Genomic DNA, 18,896 nt, shown 5'->3' with positions numbered 1-18,896 from the left:
AATAGAAGTGCCGACTGGGTAGGTCATAGCGTGGTACTGCGTAGGCCATGATCTCGCGGAAAGCTTTGCTTTCAGCCAACCGATAGGGCATCATCTCTAACAAGATTAGTTTGGCAATGTGGGCGTTCAAAGCCAGTGTACGTGGATGAGAGGATGAGTACTTTCTTGTCCTACTCAGAGTCTCTGGTAGGGTGAGCTGGACTTGAGAGCTGCATATGGTGGAACTAGCGGTGGACATGGCGGACTGAGAGAGGGTTGGTGATGGTGATGGTGTTGGTGATGTTGCTGATGGCCTAGATTCAGTCTTTCATAGCAATAACATTGTGATTCCATGACTGCTTTGCCCTTGCGACGACACCTCGACATTTGCTGCTGGTGGTGTGCTAACCGGTGGGCTTACAGTGGGGGAAGCGATGTAGCATTGCTGACTACCTTCATTCGGAGCAGGTGCATATGTGGTACGTGAGGTTTGGTAGTCCATCCACGCTTGCAAGTGCATGGTGGTTAAATGTCTAAGCATGAAACTGGTATTCAAATTTCTCAGATTTTTCCCTTGGCTAAAGGTCTTTGCGCACTTCTTACAGATAACTTTTGCCTGATCATTAGGATTTTGTTAAAAAAAGTGCCACACTGCACTCTTCCTACTATGGAATACATTTTGAGACCTTGCACGCTGTGCTAATTTGACCGTCTGGCTAAGCTGTCCTGCAACTCTTTTGTTTTTTGTAACATGTTTTTGGACTGCTACGGTCCTGCCAGATAACAGCTGTTGCGATGTCGTTGCCTGCTGTGGATCCTCCTCCTCCTCTTCTGAGCTATTGGCAGCGACACCCTCTTCCCCCAATGGATGCCAATCTGGGTCAACAACTGGGTCATCCATCACCTCCTCTTCAATTTCATGTGCACCTTCCTCTGTGTCACCGTGTAAGGTGGTATAGTATGCGGGAAGGGGCACCTGAGTTTCATCAGGGTCTGATTCTGCCTCAGTACACTGCGAGGACAATGTAGTGCTCTGAGTTAATGTACCAGCAGAAAAAGCTAGCAGTGGCTGTGCATCAGTGCACTCCATGTCAGATTCATCTTGGACTGGGGAATTCATGATTTGACTTGCTAACCTAGGCATGATATGTGAAAAGAGCTCCATGGAGTAATCTGTAGTGTGGCCTGCCACATCCTGCACTTTTGGTAGGGGTGAAGGACACAAGGAAAGGTATTGTTCCTGACTAGGAGCCTCCAATGACGACTCAGTGCTTTTATTTTTTGAAACTTCAGAAGAGAAGGCGAGAGAGCTGGAAGCTGTGTCAGCAATGTAAGCCAAAACTTGTTCCTGAAGCTCCAGCTTTAAAAGTGGTTTACCTACTCCCAGAAAAGAGAGACTTCGAGGCCTTGTAGAGCCAGACAATGATGCAGGCTCAACACCTCCTGCCTTAGGTGCTATTGTGCTTTTGCCACTACCAACAGATGCAACACCACCACCATCGGGACCAGCTGGCAACCTCAGCCCACTTCCATGGCGTCTTCCACCATACTTGCTCATTTTTGTGAAGATGTACCCAAAATACCACCAGCTATATGATACTGTAAAAAAAGGTAGAAGGTATATCTACTATTGGTGAGAATTTGAATCTCACTAGAGATTTGAGGACGCTGAACTATTGTCTCAAGCCCAGTAGAGATTACACCTCAATGTAACAGGCTGAAATTGGATGGTGTATGACAAGGTGTAGGGTGTCTATAGGATTGGTGAGAAATTTAATCTCACTATAGATTTGAGGATGCAGAACTATTGTCTCTGGCCCAGGAGAGATTACATCTCAATTTAACAGACTGAAACTGGATGGTGTATGACAAGGTATAGGGTGTCTATAGGATTGGTGAGAAATTGAATCTCACTATAGATTTGAGGACGCAGAACTATTGTCTCTGGCCCAGTAGAGATTACACCTCAATGTAACAGACTGAAATTGGATGGTGTATGACAAGGTGGAGGGTGTCTATAGGATTGGTGAGATTTTGGATCTCACTAGAGATTTGAGGACGCTGACAATGATGCTCTCAGTCCAAGTATGGACGCAGGCAGCCTAATAAGCAGGACTGCTGCACAGTGCACACACAAAAGGGTGGAAAAATCAATGTTTGGTAACTGTGCAGAAAAGAGGAAGAAATGTATTTTTGCTTTTAAAAAAGCAGTTTGCACAGCAGTGTGCAAACAGCAATGCAGCTATCAGGGAGCCTTATAAGGCAGCCTAATAACCAACAGAGCTGATGCACAAAAATAGAACCTCCCCTGTCACTGCACACAAAGTGTTGTAAGTGGAAATCGCTAACAGCAGAAGCAGTTTTTTGGTTCTTCTTCCCTGCCTAACGCTCTCCCTACAGAATCAGCAGCAGCAGCTCTCCCTATGCTAAGATCGGCATAAGTAAGATGGCGGTCGGCGTTCACGCCCTTTTATAGCCCCTGTGACACCACACAAAGCCAGCCAATCACTTGCATGCCCTTCTCAAAGATGGTGGTGACCGATGCCTATGTCATCGCATTGCCCACAGTGTGCGTCCTCCATCATTGGCTGAAAAAGGGCGCTGGAAGCATCTTTTGAAACGCAACTTTGGCGCTCTGGTCGCCAACCTTGTGGCCGACCTCACGCTATGGTCGGATTTCGTTTCATGAAAACCGACTTCAGCGAAAGTCGGCGACTTTTGAATATGACTGACCCGTTTCGCTCAACTCTAATTTCCACATTTGTCATATGCAAGAGATAAAAAGCCAGCAAAACGGGACAAAATGAATTAAAAGCAGTTTTTGTCCAGTTATAATCCATAGAGTCCTATTACTCCCGAAAGTTTTTTTTCTAATTCCAGCTTCTTCAGGAGATACAACAGATGCAATGAGATTGTTTTAATCTGACAATATTGGTCATAGAAAAAGTACTGCTCTAATTGTAGTACTTTGGTTCTAACACATAAGATTCATAATACACAGCAATATAGTTACAGGGATACTATATGTTTGCATGGTATTATTTTAATGTAATAACTGTTTAGTACACAAATGTGTATCCTTTACATGCAATGACGTCGGGGCCTGATTTTAGGTCTCGGTTTGTCAGATTAAAACTATAAGCTTTAATGCTTCAAATATTGCTGCAGACAGAAGTAGAATAAATTTAGCTACCTTTTTTTCCATTGACAAATTATCCAAAAATCGGAAAAAACAACTTTTTTGCAGGCGTAGAGACAAATCATAATGAATGGTAATATTGGCATGGTATTATTGGTGAGTATTGGCATGGTTTGTGATTGGCCGGCGCATCACGTGACCCAGCCTGTATAAAGGCCGGATCACGAGTGTCACCGACATTCTGGTCTCATTAGTGTAGGGATAGGACTCAGTTGGAATGAGGGACAGATTCTGACTTTGCCCTCTGCAAAATAAAAAAAAACTTCTGTGTGTACCCATAAATGTGTGCAACCCATAAATGTGGGAGTACTGTGCCAAAAAGCCTCTGTGTGTATTCTGCAACCCCTGCCTGTGGAAGTACTGTGCCAAAAAGCCACTGAGTGTACCCTGCATCCTTTGCCTGTGAGAGTACTGTGTCTTTAAGCTGCTGTATGTAGTACTCTCACCCCCTGCCTGTTAGAGTACTGTGCCTCTAAGCCGCTGTTTGTACTATGCACCCTCTGCTTGTAGGAGTACTGTGCCTTTAAGCTACTGTGTGTACTCTGCACCCTTTGCCTGTGGGAGCGCTCTGCCTTTAAGCCACTGTGTGATTTCTAATGGTCTTGGAAATAAATAATTAGCTAAATCAGCTGTTTTGTTGCCATTTTTAGGGTAAAGAAATTATTTTTTGGACAGGTGTGTTTTTTTTAGTAGTCTGGGAGCTAAATAATTAGCATCAGCCACCTTGTTGCCATTTCTAGGCCAAAGAAATTATTTTTCTAAACTGGTTTGTGTTTTCTAGTAGTGTTGCAAATAATTAATTGGCATCAGCCATCTCGTTGCCATTTGCAGGCCAAACAAATAATTTTTCTGTACCCCTGTGTCTTTTCTAATAATGTGGCAAATAAATCTCAGCAGCTGTCTCTTTGCCATTTGTAGGCTAAACAAATAAATTTACTGTACCGCTGTGTCTATACAAGCAGTGTATCTAAAAAAATGTTCTACTCTGCAGCTGTGTTTTTGTGAGTAGTGTTTCTAGAAATTTTTGGACTATTCAGCTGTCTCTTTCCCATTTGTAGGCAGAAAAAATTATTTTATTCTATCGCTGTGTCTCTATGAGTAGTGTTTATAAATCCAAACCTACTCTGCAGCTGTCTTTGTGAGTGGTGTGTCTAAAAAAATTCTAGTATGCAGCTGTGTCTTTCCCATTTGTGGGCCAAAGAGCCTATGTTTGAATTGTACCAAAAAGCCTCTGTTTATACTTTACCAAAAAGCCTCTGGGAGTAGTGTGCCAAAAAGCGTCTGTTTGCCGTCAGTAGTGCGGCCAACAGCATGCACTTGTAATTACACATTTTCCAATCTTGCTCTAGTGACAGAAGTAAGGAGGGCACGTTGTGCTTGTAGCGGAGATTAAGCAAGGTGGCCATCCAATAATCAGCACTTGTAACAATCTGGGCAGCTCGATGGTCGTTGCTTAGGCACAGCAGAATGTATTGCCTCTTGTGTCAGGCTGCACAGAGGCAACAACAAACTGTCCTCGGTGGGAGGTATATCATCTGGGTTCTCTGTATCCTATGTTTCCCCCCAGCCATGCACCAGTCATGCCCATGAGCTGGTTTGAGTGCCACACTGCTGTGAACACAATTGTCCCCCATACTCCTTTTCATACTCCAAAATTGTCCCCTTGGTTGTATATTTGTGCACTTGGCTGCTTTTGGTACAGAAACCCATCCTTCAAGACATGCATGGATGCCTGGCCTGATAATGGTGTGAATGGTCCCTGTTCCTCCTCCTCTTCTTCCTGTGCCATCACCTCATCCATCATCTTCTGAAGCTTTGTTTTTCTAAGAGGCATAGAAATGGGATAGTAACAGTGGTGAAGGTGCCATCAGTGCTGGCCATGTTCGTTGAGTAGTCAAAGCAGCACAACACGGCACACACATCAGGTATAGAGGCCCACTCATTGGTAGTGAACTGATGTTGTTCTGCAGAATGACTTGCCTGTGCATGCTGCAGCATACTATCGTATGCTGCTGTTCTCAGTCTTTCCAGCATATGCAAGGTGGAGTTCCACCTTGTGGGTACGTATCATATGAGGTGGTGAGCTCAAAGGCAGAGGTGAAGCTGCATTGCAGACAGGCGAAGAGCATCAGTTTGAGAATGCCGAAAGCGCGCACAGACGGCCCGAACTTTCAGCAGCAGCTCTGACATATCTGTGTAATTTTTAAGGAACCTCTGCCCCACTAAACTCAGCACATTTGCTAGGCAAAAGATAGGTGTCAAAGGAGCTAGGCCCAGAACTGCTAAGAGATTTCGGCCGTTATCGCACACCACCTGGCCAGTTTTGAGGTTTATCAGCAGTGCCAATTATAATTATGTCTGTTTTTTGATCACCATCAACAGCTCCTGCACAGTTTGACATTTTTCCCACAAACATGATTTTCTGAATAGACTGCTGTAGTTTGCCCCTAGCTGTGCTGAAGTTGGTCTCACAGGTATTACGTTGAATGAATGAGGAGGCGGTGGAGGAAGAGGAAGCAATATGGACAGAGAAACATCCAGCAATCCCCGGTGGTGGGTAGGACATATGCCAAAATGCTTTCCACCTCAGGCCCAGCCACCACTACATTTACCCAGTGGGCAGGTATGGAGATATTACCTCATATAAAACAGTTTGATGACATCTAGTTTATACTCTGAAAGACTAACTTACAACACAAGTCTTGCAGTGATTGGACAGTACCCATTTCAATTCCTCCAACAGCAATCACCAAATGGCACTCATGAAACATAAACTACAATGGATTGATGTGTACAAATCTTTCTCTGAACCATGTGTTAATTCTCAGCAAATGGGTAGGTGCAATATTACGCCTCATAGCAATGCCAGATAACTGTTTATAAAAAGCTCCACTATCACCTGCTGTGCCTCACAGTCTCTGCAGAACATGCAGGAGGGGTCCCACCTTGAGGGTACGTCGCATATGAGGCGGAGAGCAGGATGGCAAAAATGAGGTTGCATCACAGATAGTCGAGCTGCAGCAGGGTGAGAACGCCAGATGAGGAGATAGGGAGGAAGCGGATTAGGAGGAGGAGGTAACATGGGCAAAGAAAAGGCTAAGGGCTGGCCGCAGTGGCAGCTAACTTAATGGCTAGGGGCTGGCCTCGGCTTCCCTTATTTGTTGTGCATCTGGAGCAGCGTGACCACCACCTCTTCCTCCGAAGTGCCCAAGTCACTCCGAAGGCCTTGACTCTACGTGGGGTCTAGGACCTCTTCATCCCCCATTGCATCATCACACCTCTCCAGTCTGTCCATAACTCTGCTGCCCTACTAATCCACGTCTGTCCTTGCTATTCCTCTGCTTCTCCTATCTGCAAACCCCTTCATCGTCTCCCAATTCCATGTTTCCACTTCAAGCTAATAACACTGACCTACAAAGCTGTCCATAATCTGTCTCCCCCATATATCTATGAACATATCTCCCAGCACGTAATGTCTGGTCATCACAAGACCTCCTTCTCTCCTCCACAATCCTAATACAATTGCCTGAAAGATTTCTCCCAAGTTTCCCCCATCCTGCAGAATTTTATAGCCCGACATATCCAATTATCCCCTACATTTGGAACTATCAAGCGGAACTTGAAAACCCATGTCTTCAGAACAGCTTACAGACTGCAATGACCATGCTGCCACCTCACCAACACCAATTATACCATAGACTGTACCAACACCAATTATACCATAGACTGTAAGGCCACAAGGCTAGGGTCCTCTCCCTTCTGTACCAATCTGTCAGTATTTGTTCACTGTAATTTCTATTTGTGTTTTGTATGTAACCTGCTTGCAGCAGAGGAAGTTGTTTCATTTGGGTGCGTAGTAGACTCAGATTGACCAAGTCCTCTTTCTCCCTGTAGCAGCTACATTACCACCACTAGCCACTTGGCCACATCTCCTATTTGATGCTCTCCTCATTGCTTTCAACCCCAAAAATTGCAGACTATTACATGGCCTTTATACAAAGAGAGAGTGGCCAGAAGATTATTCAACTGCCTGTTTTCAGTGTACAAAAATAAATGAGAAAAACAAAAGTGTTGGCGACTTCCTCCTACTCCATCTCTTGACCAACACCACCACCTCCTCCTCAACCTCCTGCACCACTTGGACATCCGCCTCCTGTTTCAAGATTTTTTTTTTTTCTATGTTATTTTAAGTCACTTTCCTATCCACATTTGTTTGCAGGGCAATTGGCCTGCTCTTACCCTCATTTGGCTTCCTTTTTCAGCCCCCTAGTCTTTACTATCACCACTTTACAGCCATTTTAGAGCACTGAAGTTTGGGTCCCCATTGACTTCTATTGGGTTCAGGGTCAAGTTGGATCCCGAACCGAACTTTTAACTGTAGCTTTGTCTAACCTGCTGAACCCAAACATTCACGGGTCTGTTCATCACTACCCACATTTCCTTTGAGTTGTAAAAATAGATGTACTACCATCCTGAAAAAATATACCAAAAAATGTCCTCTACTTTTATGTATTATCTAGACATTTGGTAATCCTGTACTTTTTGTTTCTACTTCTTTTTTGTTACCCTGCGCACAACTTTCTTCTCTCTGTAAGCAACAGTTGTGCCATAGGATTTTCTTGATGTAAATAAACATTATCCTACCTCGGGAAGGGTTCCCAGAAACGACATTTGCTCATCCATCCTTTTGATTCCTGATGTAGATAAATTTACCAGAATTCTGAATACATGTAACTACAGGAACAATTGCTAACACTCTTGCACTCTTGTTTGTCTATTGGCAGGCTGACAAACCCTGACTTTTGGGTGATCTCATATGCTGCACTATTTACAAGGTCACCTGTACCTGAAAACACTAAAGAATTTAATAGAGTCTGCAAACTCAATAGTAATTGTTTGTCAATTACCTTAAACTGTCCTTTGTAGGGGCAACAAGTACAGTATGTGTGTAGGAACAGAGAAACAGTGTTATTGAGTAGAAAGGGAGCACTGTAACCTACAAAGTATATTATAATACTGTCCCAAACCATTTACACAGCTCATTGCAATATCTATTGGTTAACTTCCATAGTAATAATTTTGGCCTTCAGAATCAACCATTATTAAGCATTCTAGAATTTATGATTTTTGTATGATCTTTATGCGACCCTATTTTGTTGAACAAATAATAGCTTGAAGATATATAATCTTGGCACACATATAAAGAATATAAAAAAGACTATACTACTGTCACAAAGTGACTGTCCTACCATGATACGACCCAACGATTGGTCGGTCATCAAGCGGCAAAACAAAAAAACACACCAGGAGACACCAGGGAAAACTTTAACAACGGGGAGCCCTGTTGGTAGGGAATGGGAAATGGACACCTCCTGCACTTACCTGAGGATGTGCCCTGCTCTTACTAACATCCCTATACGGGTTCTCTCTCCCCGTCGCTGAGCAGGATACCTAAACCCTCACTTGCCCTGCTCCTATCCCTAAGTAGGGAACTGACAAGTGAGGACACTGGTCCCACAACTGCACTAAGACAACACAAGGTAAGATAAGACAGACAGCAAAAGGGAATGGGCAGGGGTGGGATTCAGCGGGTTCTCCCCGGTTCGATGCAACCGGTTGTTAAAAAAGCAGCCGGTTCCCCGAACCGGGGAGATCCAGAGCCGCGATCCGGTCCTCTGATGTTGCTGGTGGCGCTGCCTGCAGGCAAGGAGCAGATGAGGACTCTTGCTCTGCTTCCTGCTTGATACTGCTCTCGCATTGATACTTGACGTGCTGCTCTCTGTCTGTTGACTACTGGACAGAGCAGCACAGCACACCCCGGCGGCCCCCACTGCCCGTGCACTGATTCCTGCGGTGCAGTGTGGCTAAAATTGGAGGGTAACTAGACTCTGGAGCTCGCTGGCCTGGACTCAGGAGTTACCCGCCGCTGCGGCTGCCCAGTGAGCTGAGCGCCTGAGCCTGGACAGGAGGACTCTAGTCTGTGTGTGGTGACCGTGGCCCGCCGCCAGCCTGCCTCACCGCGGGATTATTTACTTCAGTCTTCAGTTCAACTTGAGCCTGTGGTACACACAGGCCAACACCAGGTCAGTTGTATATGTGCAGTGCTGCTACTTATTGGAGACCTGTGCTGTGCTGTGCTGCCTATTAGGGACCTGTGTGCTTGCCTGTTGGGGACCTGTGCAGCACTGTGCTGCCTATTGGGGACCTGTGCTGCCTATAGGGAACAATGCTGCCTATTGGGGACCTGTGCCTGCCTTTTGGGGACGTGTGCTGCCTATAGGGAACAATACTGCCTATTGGGGACCTGTGCCTGCCTATTAGGGAACAATGCTGCCTATTGGGGACCTGTGCTGCCTATTAGGGAACAATGCTGCCTATTGGGGACCTGTGCTGCCTATTAGGGAACAATGCTGCCTATTGGGGACCTGTGCTGCCTATTAGGGAACAATGCTGCCTATTGGGGACCTGTGCCTGCCTATTGGGGACCTGTGCTACCTATTGGGGACCTGTGCTGTCTATTAGGGAACAATGCTGCCTATTGGGGACCTGTGTCTGCCTATTGGGGATTTGGCACTTTGTAGTTCTGATGTGATTTTATAAGTACTATACATTAATAAATTATTATTACTCTGTCAATTATACTTGTGGTTGTGATATTTTCATGAACCATTCTTTTTGTTGTAAAAGAACAGAATAATCCAGCTCACCGCACTGCCTTGCTGGTAGGATCCAAATCCTGCGCACGGATTTGACTAGGCAGTCAATCAATAATAGAAAAAAGGGAAGAAAGTTCCAGCGCCAGGAATGGAAAATTAAAAATCCATTTTATTGTGCCAATGCATATTAAAATTCCAGCAGGTACAGCATATCAGTCGGATGACTGCAGAACAACGCGTTTCGACGCTTCAGGTCTTAATCATGTTCTTTTTGTTGTATTCTAGTTGTGGAAATATGCCAATTTAACCCTGCAATTAAAATCATCATTGTTTGACATAGATGGGACTTGAGTAACACCAGTTTGCAGGAAGGGTATGGTGATTTTTACTTTTAATTTCCATTAGGACGCAGACATGTAGTACAGAGCCTGGCCAGCCGGACAGTCAAGTGAGACAGCTGCATAGAAATATATGCAGCTGTCACACTCGGGTCAGGAGAGCCGCAGGCCAGTATGTGCACTGTTCTGATCTCATTCCAATTTATTTTTTTTTCAACTGTTTGACTGCGCCCCTACTTGTATATGTTTGAGGAAAAGGTGCATGTAAATGGGTGTGGCTTAAAATGGGGGTGGTTTTCCTACACACAAACACAGAACCTGTTGTTAAAAATTTGAATCCCACCACTGGGAATGGGGAACAAAAATACAACACTTGGCTTTCTCTGCTGCAATGCACAGCAGAGTAAGGCACCAGATCATAACATTCAGCTGAAGATCCACTGCACCAGAAAGCTCCTGTCTCCAGCTCGGTTGGTCTCCACAAGGACCTGTATAACCAACAGTCAGCTGGTGCATCAGGTGATCTTTTAAGGATGGTGGGAGTGGTCACCACCCACATCAGCAGAACTAGCAGCAATGCAATTACACCAGCAGGCCAGCGGGGGCAAAAACTGAAATTAACCCCCAATGGCCTGAAAGAAAAAGTTTTAATATGAAAAGCCTAATCTGCCACAGATTCAAAAATGGTTCGTGACAACTACCTTTTTTAATTGTTATTGATTTTACTGCACTTATGACAGCTGGCTCAGGAGTGCACCAGTGCAGAGCTGGTTGTCAGTGCCGAAGCGTGGTTACAGCTGTCAATCATTATGCTTTGACTGAAGCTGCACCTCTATGACTGAAAGTTGGAGGCTGCCAAGAGAAATAAAGTTAAATTTCCTCCCTGCAGCCGGGTTTCAGTTTATGGGCTGAGCAGCTTTGGAACGCCATTAGCCTACAGATTATACCCGATATCTGCGTCTTGGTATGTCAGTTTCTTTTTGATTATGAACATTTATAGGAAATATTGTTATAAGGATAACAGAATTCATTTATTTTATATTGTTTTATGTAGCATTATAAGACTGCTTTTCAAAAAATTGCCTACTTATGCAATGAATGTGCAAGAGCAGCAGACTCCTATTGAGGAGCCTAAGTATTGCCCCATTCTACCCTAATAACATTCTAATATGCGACATTGAACAACTCCTTTATGTTTATTTTTTAAGTTTTTGATGCACTATAGCACTTGTATATACTGAAGTATTATGTCTGTGTATAAAAAGATGCCTCAGCATCTGTCCGGCCCTTTTAGTATTTATTTTCACAAAAAAAAAGTCATGTTAGATCTATAAATGCAGCATTTTCCCATAAAATCAAATACACCGATAAATATTAGTTCTTCCATTGTCCTTTGAACAATATGTTGTGCAAGTAACTTTCTTGGTCACGTCTGTTTCTGGGAAAGCTAGGTGACAAAGGCAGAGGTTAATTCAAAAGATATAGATGGATCCAATTCTATCTTTAGCTAAAAAAAATTAAAAATGCATCCACAGCTGTGTATTTTCAGAAGCTGAATACAATAATGTCTGTAAAGCGCTGTGGAATTAATGATGCTATATAAATGAGTAAAATAAATAAAAAATAAATAAAATATATACCTTAGATAATTCTCATCCAACCAAACTGACTGTTATCTCTCCTGAATCCCCTAAACACATAAATGATTGGCTTGGACAAGCATTCATATGTTCTCTATTGGGAGAAAGGTGAAAGCTGCTGCCAGAGGTGTCTTATCTCCTATAAATTCAAACTGCCAAATATATAGATGTTGGTGGAGTCAAAAAAACAACCAACCATTCTCATTAGATGGTCAGCAAACCTAAACCAAAGTTTGTGTAATGAGTAGTGATGAGCGAGTATACTCGTTACTCGAGATTTCCCGAGCATGCTCGAGTGATCTCCGAGTATTTGGATGTGCTCAGAGATTTAGTTTGTGTCGCCACAGCTGCATGATTTACGGCTGCTAGCCAGCCTGAATACATGTGGGGTTGCCTGTTTGTTAGGAAATCCCCACATGTATTTAGGCTGTCTAGCAGCCGCAAATCATACAGCTATGGTGACAGAAACTAAATCTCCGAGCACGCCCAAATACTCGGAGATCACCCGAGCATGCTCGGGAAATCTCTAGTAACAAGTATACTCGCTCATCACTAGTAATGAGGCTTTAAAGTGGTTGTCCATCACTCTCATCAAATATCGGGTCAGTAGGGGTCCATCACCTGGCACCTCAAACTGATCGGCTGTTTGTAGCTCCTGCAGTGACCGTAAGTAATTAGGTGATGGAGTCACTCAGTTACCATTCACTTCTATAAGAACTGAGCTGCATTACTCATAACCTGCCCATACATCCACTCACTCCATACACTATATACTTTTGGATGTTGCAAACAGCTGATCGGTGAGACCCCGGTTGTCAGACCCCCCCCCACAATCTATTATTGATGACCTAAGAATGTGGGCCAAGATCTGAGCAGCTGTAAATGAAAACACGAGTACAAAACATTTTATCTGTTATGTTTTTACATCTCTGTAGATGGCTTTTATTTATAATAAGATCCTTGCTTTGGCAACAGAGTTAATGACACAAATTATATCATACAGGTATCATATAGCAGATCTATAATAAATTTTGTTAAAATTGAGGTTCGAATAACAAATCTTAACATTTTTTGAACCCACCCAAAAAAGACAAATAATCCAGGGAATATCTATTACATAATGACATACAAGAGCACTGAGATCTTCTCTTGAGAAAATGACACAGCGCTTAGGAATGATGATGTAATGAAGTCAGCACCAAATTCTGACATCCGCTGTCCCAGCCCTGCAGTGTTTCCTCTATCTGTAATCCAGATAAATCACACAGGAGCAGCCAGAGCACGAATGACCTATCCATAATACATTTATTATTTACCGTAGTATACTCTTTTATTAGCTATATTGTGCTAAACATGAATAAGCTAACTTGGCTTCAAATAATACAACATGAGATGAGAAACAGGATGGTAGTGTAATGTAAGGGCAAACTACCACAACTCATTTCTTTTCTTGTGTAGCTCGTGCTCATCTGAATTTGCAGCTCAGTTTTATTATAGAGAACCAGGCACCGCCACTATCAATCGATTCTCTAGGGAGGCTTTTAATATTTATTTTTTATATTCAAGCGCTTAAGCACAAAGCGGTCTGCTCATGGCAGTATTGTGGATTTCAATGTGGTGCATAGAATCCAATAGAAAATATCACGCTTCATTGTGGTATAAACCTGCAGTATTTGATGCATAGTGGGCATACTTTGCATCTCTACCAACTGGATATTTATACATGAGACTAGACATTTGATAAAATGAGCTGTACAACCCAGAATGCAGATTTTTTTTTTTTGTAACTGTAAAAAAAAAAAAATCATATTTTTAGTTTAATACATTTTACACTATTGTACTGAAAATGCATAGTATCACAATGTGTTACATTTTGATTTAGACAAACAAATAAAACTACGGTAGATCATATTTTCAGACAATTGCTACACATGTAGATTGGTACACCTCCCTATTTACAATACTGTATGTATTCGACCGAACATGTTAGAGGTTAAGTCGGCTTCATAAATGGTTGAAAGTGCAAAATGTTTGTAAAAACAAGCAACTTTGCATTTTACTGGTTATTAAAAATTGTGTAAATGCTTAAGAATAGAGGAATCTCTAATTCTTCAGTTCATTGCTCTAAAGGGGGTTTTACACTAAGCGATATCGCTAGCAATATCGCTAAAACGTCACTGGTTTTGTGACATTATAGCGATATTGCTAGCGATATCGCTATGTGTGATACTTACCAGCGACCGGCTCCCCCGCTGTCCATCGCTGATCGCGCGAGAATGTCCGGCTCCATTTCTCGTCGGGCGCTTCCTGCTGAGACTTCCTGCTGTGACGACGAGCGACGCTGGACGCGGGCGGGAGGACGCAGGATCGCTGTGTGTGAATGGTAAGTATCGTGCGCTGCGTCGCTGCTGCATCGCTGTGAGATCTTTCTGTATGAAAGCTCACTAGCGATCATTTAGCAATGCACCAGCGATCCTGACCGGGTCGGATCGCTGGTTGGATCGCTGGTGCATCGCTAAATGTAAAAGGGCCTTAAGCCTTGGTTTTCGGTCACCTGTGTAGTCTATGAGCATGGCTGTTTTCCTAGGTAAGCATTGAGCACTTGCAAACATAGTCTTAGGCTTTCAGTCATAGAGGAGCAACTGGCACGGCTTCAGTCACCAGTCAGTACATAGTCAGTGGTGGCTGTAACCATGTCCCGGCACTGATTGACAGCTGCCTCTGCAATGCTGCACTGCTTGTCAGTCAGTGCCATGGCGAGGTTACAGCCACCACTGACTATGTACTGGCTGTTGACTGAAGCCGCGTCTCTATGACTGAAAGCCCAAGGCTGGTGGGAGGAATAAAGTTAATTTTCTCCCAGCAGCCGTGCTTCCAGTGCGGTGGCTATTAACCTGCATATTAACTCCATATCTGCTGGTCACTGTGACGATCAGGAGCGGACAACGTCCAAGAGTGGACCCTCTGGGTCGCGGATCTGGAGCCCCTGGGCCGAGCACGCCAGGTGATGACCGACCCCTATACAGGGATCGTTAGGGGCAGGACCGCAGAGGTCAGCACCGCGACAGCCGGTACCAAGAGGGGCGGCTCACAGGAGGTACGGATGAATGAAAGGTACAGGACTGAGGATAGAAAGCAGAACGGGGTAGGAAGTGCAGGTCAAGGTATAGAACGGTGACACGGAGTACAGGACTGGGTGCTGGAGTACTGAACAGAGATACGGAGTACAGGACTGGGCACTGGAGTACCGGGTGAAGACACTGAGTACAGGACAGGGCACTGGAGTACAGGACGGGGATACGGAGCACAGAACTGGGCACTGGGGTACAGGACGGAGACACAGAGTACAAGACAGGGTACTGGAGTACAGGACGGAGATACGGAGCACAGAACTGGGCACTGGGGTACAGGACGGAGATACAGAGCACAGGACAGGACACTGGAGTACAGGACGGAGAAACAGAGTACAGGACAGGACACTGGAGTACAGAACTGGGAGCGAGCACCAGACTGAAACAAGGCAGGAATAGGAGGAAGGTTACAGGAAGGCTCCTGCAACCCGGCCAGAACACCGCAGGCAAGGCACACGATAATCAGGCGTCTCCACCATCTTGGAGACGCCTGATATAGCCTGTGCACAGCTCTCATTGGTGGCCTCACAGCTCTGGGCGGGCGCTGCAGGGTTAAGGAACCCTCAGAGAGCGCGCCCGCGCCCTAGAGCAAGTGCACATGGCCCGACGGAGCCAGGAGGACGGGAGTGAGGAGAAGGCGGAACCAGCGCGGCGGGGGGAGGACGGGTGAGTGCTGGCAGTGGCGGCGGCTACCGCCGCAGCCGTGACAGTCAATAGCATTTTTGACATGACAGGTTCCCTTAAAGGTGGATTTTCCCCTAAAGACATATAACCATAGTAAAACTCTTATCTCTCTTATCTTGTGATTTGTAGTAGTATATTGTAAGCTCTAGATTTTATCATTTTTTTCTATCTGTTTTTTCTAGAAACATTTGTGGATATTAATAAGAATATAGTCTACAAAAGCTGTGCATTTTTCTAGCCTAACATTCACATAACTGTAGTGAGAAATGTGATAAGCATAAAACTAACAAAAGTCTGTGACTACAGTAATGAGCATTAGTGTCTGGGACATTCCAATAAAAAACTATCATCAGTTTTATATACAAAATCTTCGTATATAGAAAGTCAACTGTATGCTGGATACCTCACATGAGCTAACCAAAAAATCCAGAGATATTACAATTCAATTTCAGTGCTTTCAGATTTAATCAATATGTGTCCTGCTCTTAATATTTGCTTCTGAAATTGACATCATTTAAAAGAAAAGTATGAAATTATTTATTGCTGATGTAATTGAAAAAATAATGTATAGGAAAAATATTAATATGTAGTAGTTTTAAAAGTCAAACTCCAAATTCATCAAGATTCATGAAAATGCATAATGCCAGAAATCTCACTCCAGTCAGGTACTAGAGTGAGATTTCTTTCATAGTGAATGCCACAGCTTGTCATGAATTAGACAAGTTGTGGTGACCCACCCCTGCCCACACCCCATTCCTCCCCCCCAGGTCTGCCTATTTCTGCAGAGCTTGGAAAAACTGGCACGAAGAGGCCAAAAATCACAAAATTGAGATACAACTTCAGGTTGTGCTTTAATTTGGCAACTTTTCAAAGCTTTTACGCCAGAATTCTGGCATGAAAGCTTTGTTGAATCAGTCCCAAAGTTTTAACAGACATTCGCAAATATTATATATTTATTGACAAGGCGGGTAGTACTACATAAATCAGATTTTGGACCAGTTACCCTGTCTTTCAGAATATATTCTATATATGAAGAGGACTTTTTTATGGGGTTCAACATTTTAGCTTTCTAGACTGTAGGCATCATATGGGTATACTGTAGATATGTTATATATCCCCAGCTTTTCTACATAACATAGCAACAATTCCTGGTTATATGTGGTCTACATCACTTACCTTTTGGAATGTCATTAGCATACAGGTTGTAGAATATGGGTCCAATTGTTAAAGGATAGTTTTGTACTATTCTTTCTACTAAGGAAACCTGTCTCTAGAAAAGTTCCTTTTACATTAATAATAATATATATGTAAAAGGTATAATTGTGACCACTTATAGTTCTCCCATCACCTATCCCATTTTATATCAAATCCTTATATATATATTTTTCTATTCTATGTATTTTAGGGAATAAGACACATTTGCATTTCCTTTTAATTAAAAACATTTTATCATTTGTGTTCCACATCTTGCATGTAGTAAAATAGCCTGCTTGAAGCAGTTTTTTGGTAAATTTGAAAGATGGTGCCCTATTGGATCAGTCTCTCTCCTCTCTAATCTATTTAAATTGAAATAAAATCAATTAACCTGGGATAAGAGCTGATATTATCACCTAGGATAGGAGGGAGAGCGTGTGGAGAACTGACCTAACAGGAAACTGGCTTTAAGGATTGAGAATGAACAGCATCAAGCAGCTTGAAGTTTATGGGGGCATGCAGACTGCAGAAAACAATTGATTTTATTAAAAACAGTTGAACACATATATTATCGAAAAACATTTTTTTTAAAAAACATACTATGCAATAAAACATTTGAGAGATGTCCATATCCTTTAATTTGTACATGTACCTGCCCATCAGGTCTTGAATAGTTGAATTTTAAAATTCAACTTGACATACGGTAAATAATACAGCTCTAAACAATCCAAATTATATTTCTTCAAAGTAGTACTGTCATTTCACTGCATTTTATGCAAGTCCTAAACAGTGCAAAAATAATCCTATATAAAATAAGTCAAACCATTGTAAAGTGGCCTCCATTTTCATGTACATGGGTTCCTCCAGTCTTCAGAAGTCACTAAGACTCTAACTTAATAGTGTCTCAATCTGCTCTGTATATCTGGAGGTACTGTAAGTTTTTCATTCCTTGGATAAAATGTGCTTGACCTAAATGGACCATCCATTCAATGCAATAAATCTGAATCCAAGTGAATAAAGTAACTAGTAAAAACGATTTTGTAAATTACGCAGTAAACGATGCAGATTTTCATTGTACACAAGAAGTTAGTATATATCATAAGACTATGGTTAAATATTAAGAAGACTTTATCTTTTTTCTTTTTTTTTTTTCAAATCAGTCATGCAGTTCCAGAGATATGGGCCCTTTTATTTAGTCATAATTTAAATGGTCTTTTCCAAGCGGGCATTGCTACCAGGGTAATACAGTAATGAACAGCCTAACGATTTCTCCTCCCTCCACTACAAAGAATACTGTAAGCCTCGTCCCTTGGGTAAAGACTATAAAAATCAACACTTAGTGAAAAGGTCTATATGTCTGGCAGATTTAAAAAAAGAAAAAAAAAGTATACGTAAGAGAGCAGTGTGAATAAAGCAGGAGCAAAAATGGTCGCTTTTGACCTGGTGACAGGTCCTCTTTAACACCTATCTATGCAGTAATGAGCATGAGCATCATATCAGCTTTGGTTCAATTGTAAATGTTCTCATGGAACAATTTATGCAAACAAGTCACATTATTTTCTGTAACACATAAAAGCAACATTATGTATCCACTGTGCAAGATGGATCCAAATGTAAGGAAACAACATTTTGCCAGCATCATGTTCTAGTCCACAGATTGTCTCCTGGAAACTGATCAGCTCAATATTGTTGATGTTGTCCACCTTGAGTCCTGATTTAAATTTCATTTGTTATTAAATCATTCCCACAGTCAAAAGGATGAGATGCCAGATAATCCTGATAAATTCCATCAATCAGTTTCTCTGCATTATTTTTTGCAAACCAACAATCAACTTGTTGAAGGCCATTGTACAACTTCCTCTGCTTTCTTATCACAGGGATTGAGCGATTTTGCACCTTCAACATACTGACAATATTTGAAGACAGGGCTGTGGCTTGGTCCCTGGTGCCCACTGACACATTTGTGACTTTAACTTCATTATATAAGAATTGGCCTGTGAAAAAAAAGATAATGTAACTTCTATTTTCACATCTGTTTCCTTATAATTCTTGAACAACTTTCTAATTAACTAAAA

General features: G+C 42.8%; 1 protein-coding gene across 1 annotated transcript in view; it reads right to left on the bottom strand.

Moving 5' to 3' along the window:
• Positions 1-12,716: 12,716 nt before the first annotated feature.
• Positions 12,717-18,896, bottom strand: part of ITIH5 (inter-alpha-trypsin inhibitor heavy chain 5) — a 190,898-nt gene continuing 184,718 nt past the window's right edge. Inside the window, exon 14 of the mRNA XM_073589035.1 lies at positions 12,717-18,815. Coding sequence (XP_073445136.1) covers positions 18,538-18,815 — 278 coding nt within the window. The 3' untranslated portion in view covers positions 12,717-18,537. The remainder of the gene's footprint in view (positions 18,816-18,896) is intronic.

This window comes from Dendrobates tinctorius, unplaced genomic scaffold (genome assembly GCF_039654945.1).
Source record: "Dendrobates tinctorius isolate UK_male_01 unplaced genomic scaffold, ASM3965494v1 ptg000105l, whole genome shotgun sequence".
NCBI classification, from domain to species: Eukaryota; Metazoa; Chordata; class Amphibia; order Anura; family Dendrobatidae; genus Dendrobates; species Dendrobates tinctorius.
Note: the sequence above shows the minus strand (reverse complement) of the source record. Positions and strands in the feature narration are given on the sequence as shown.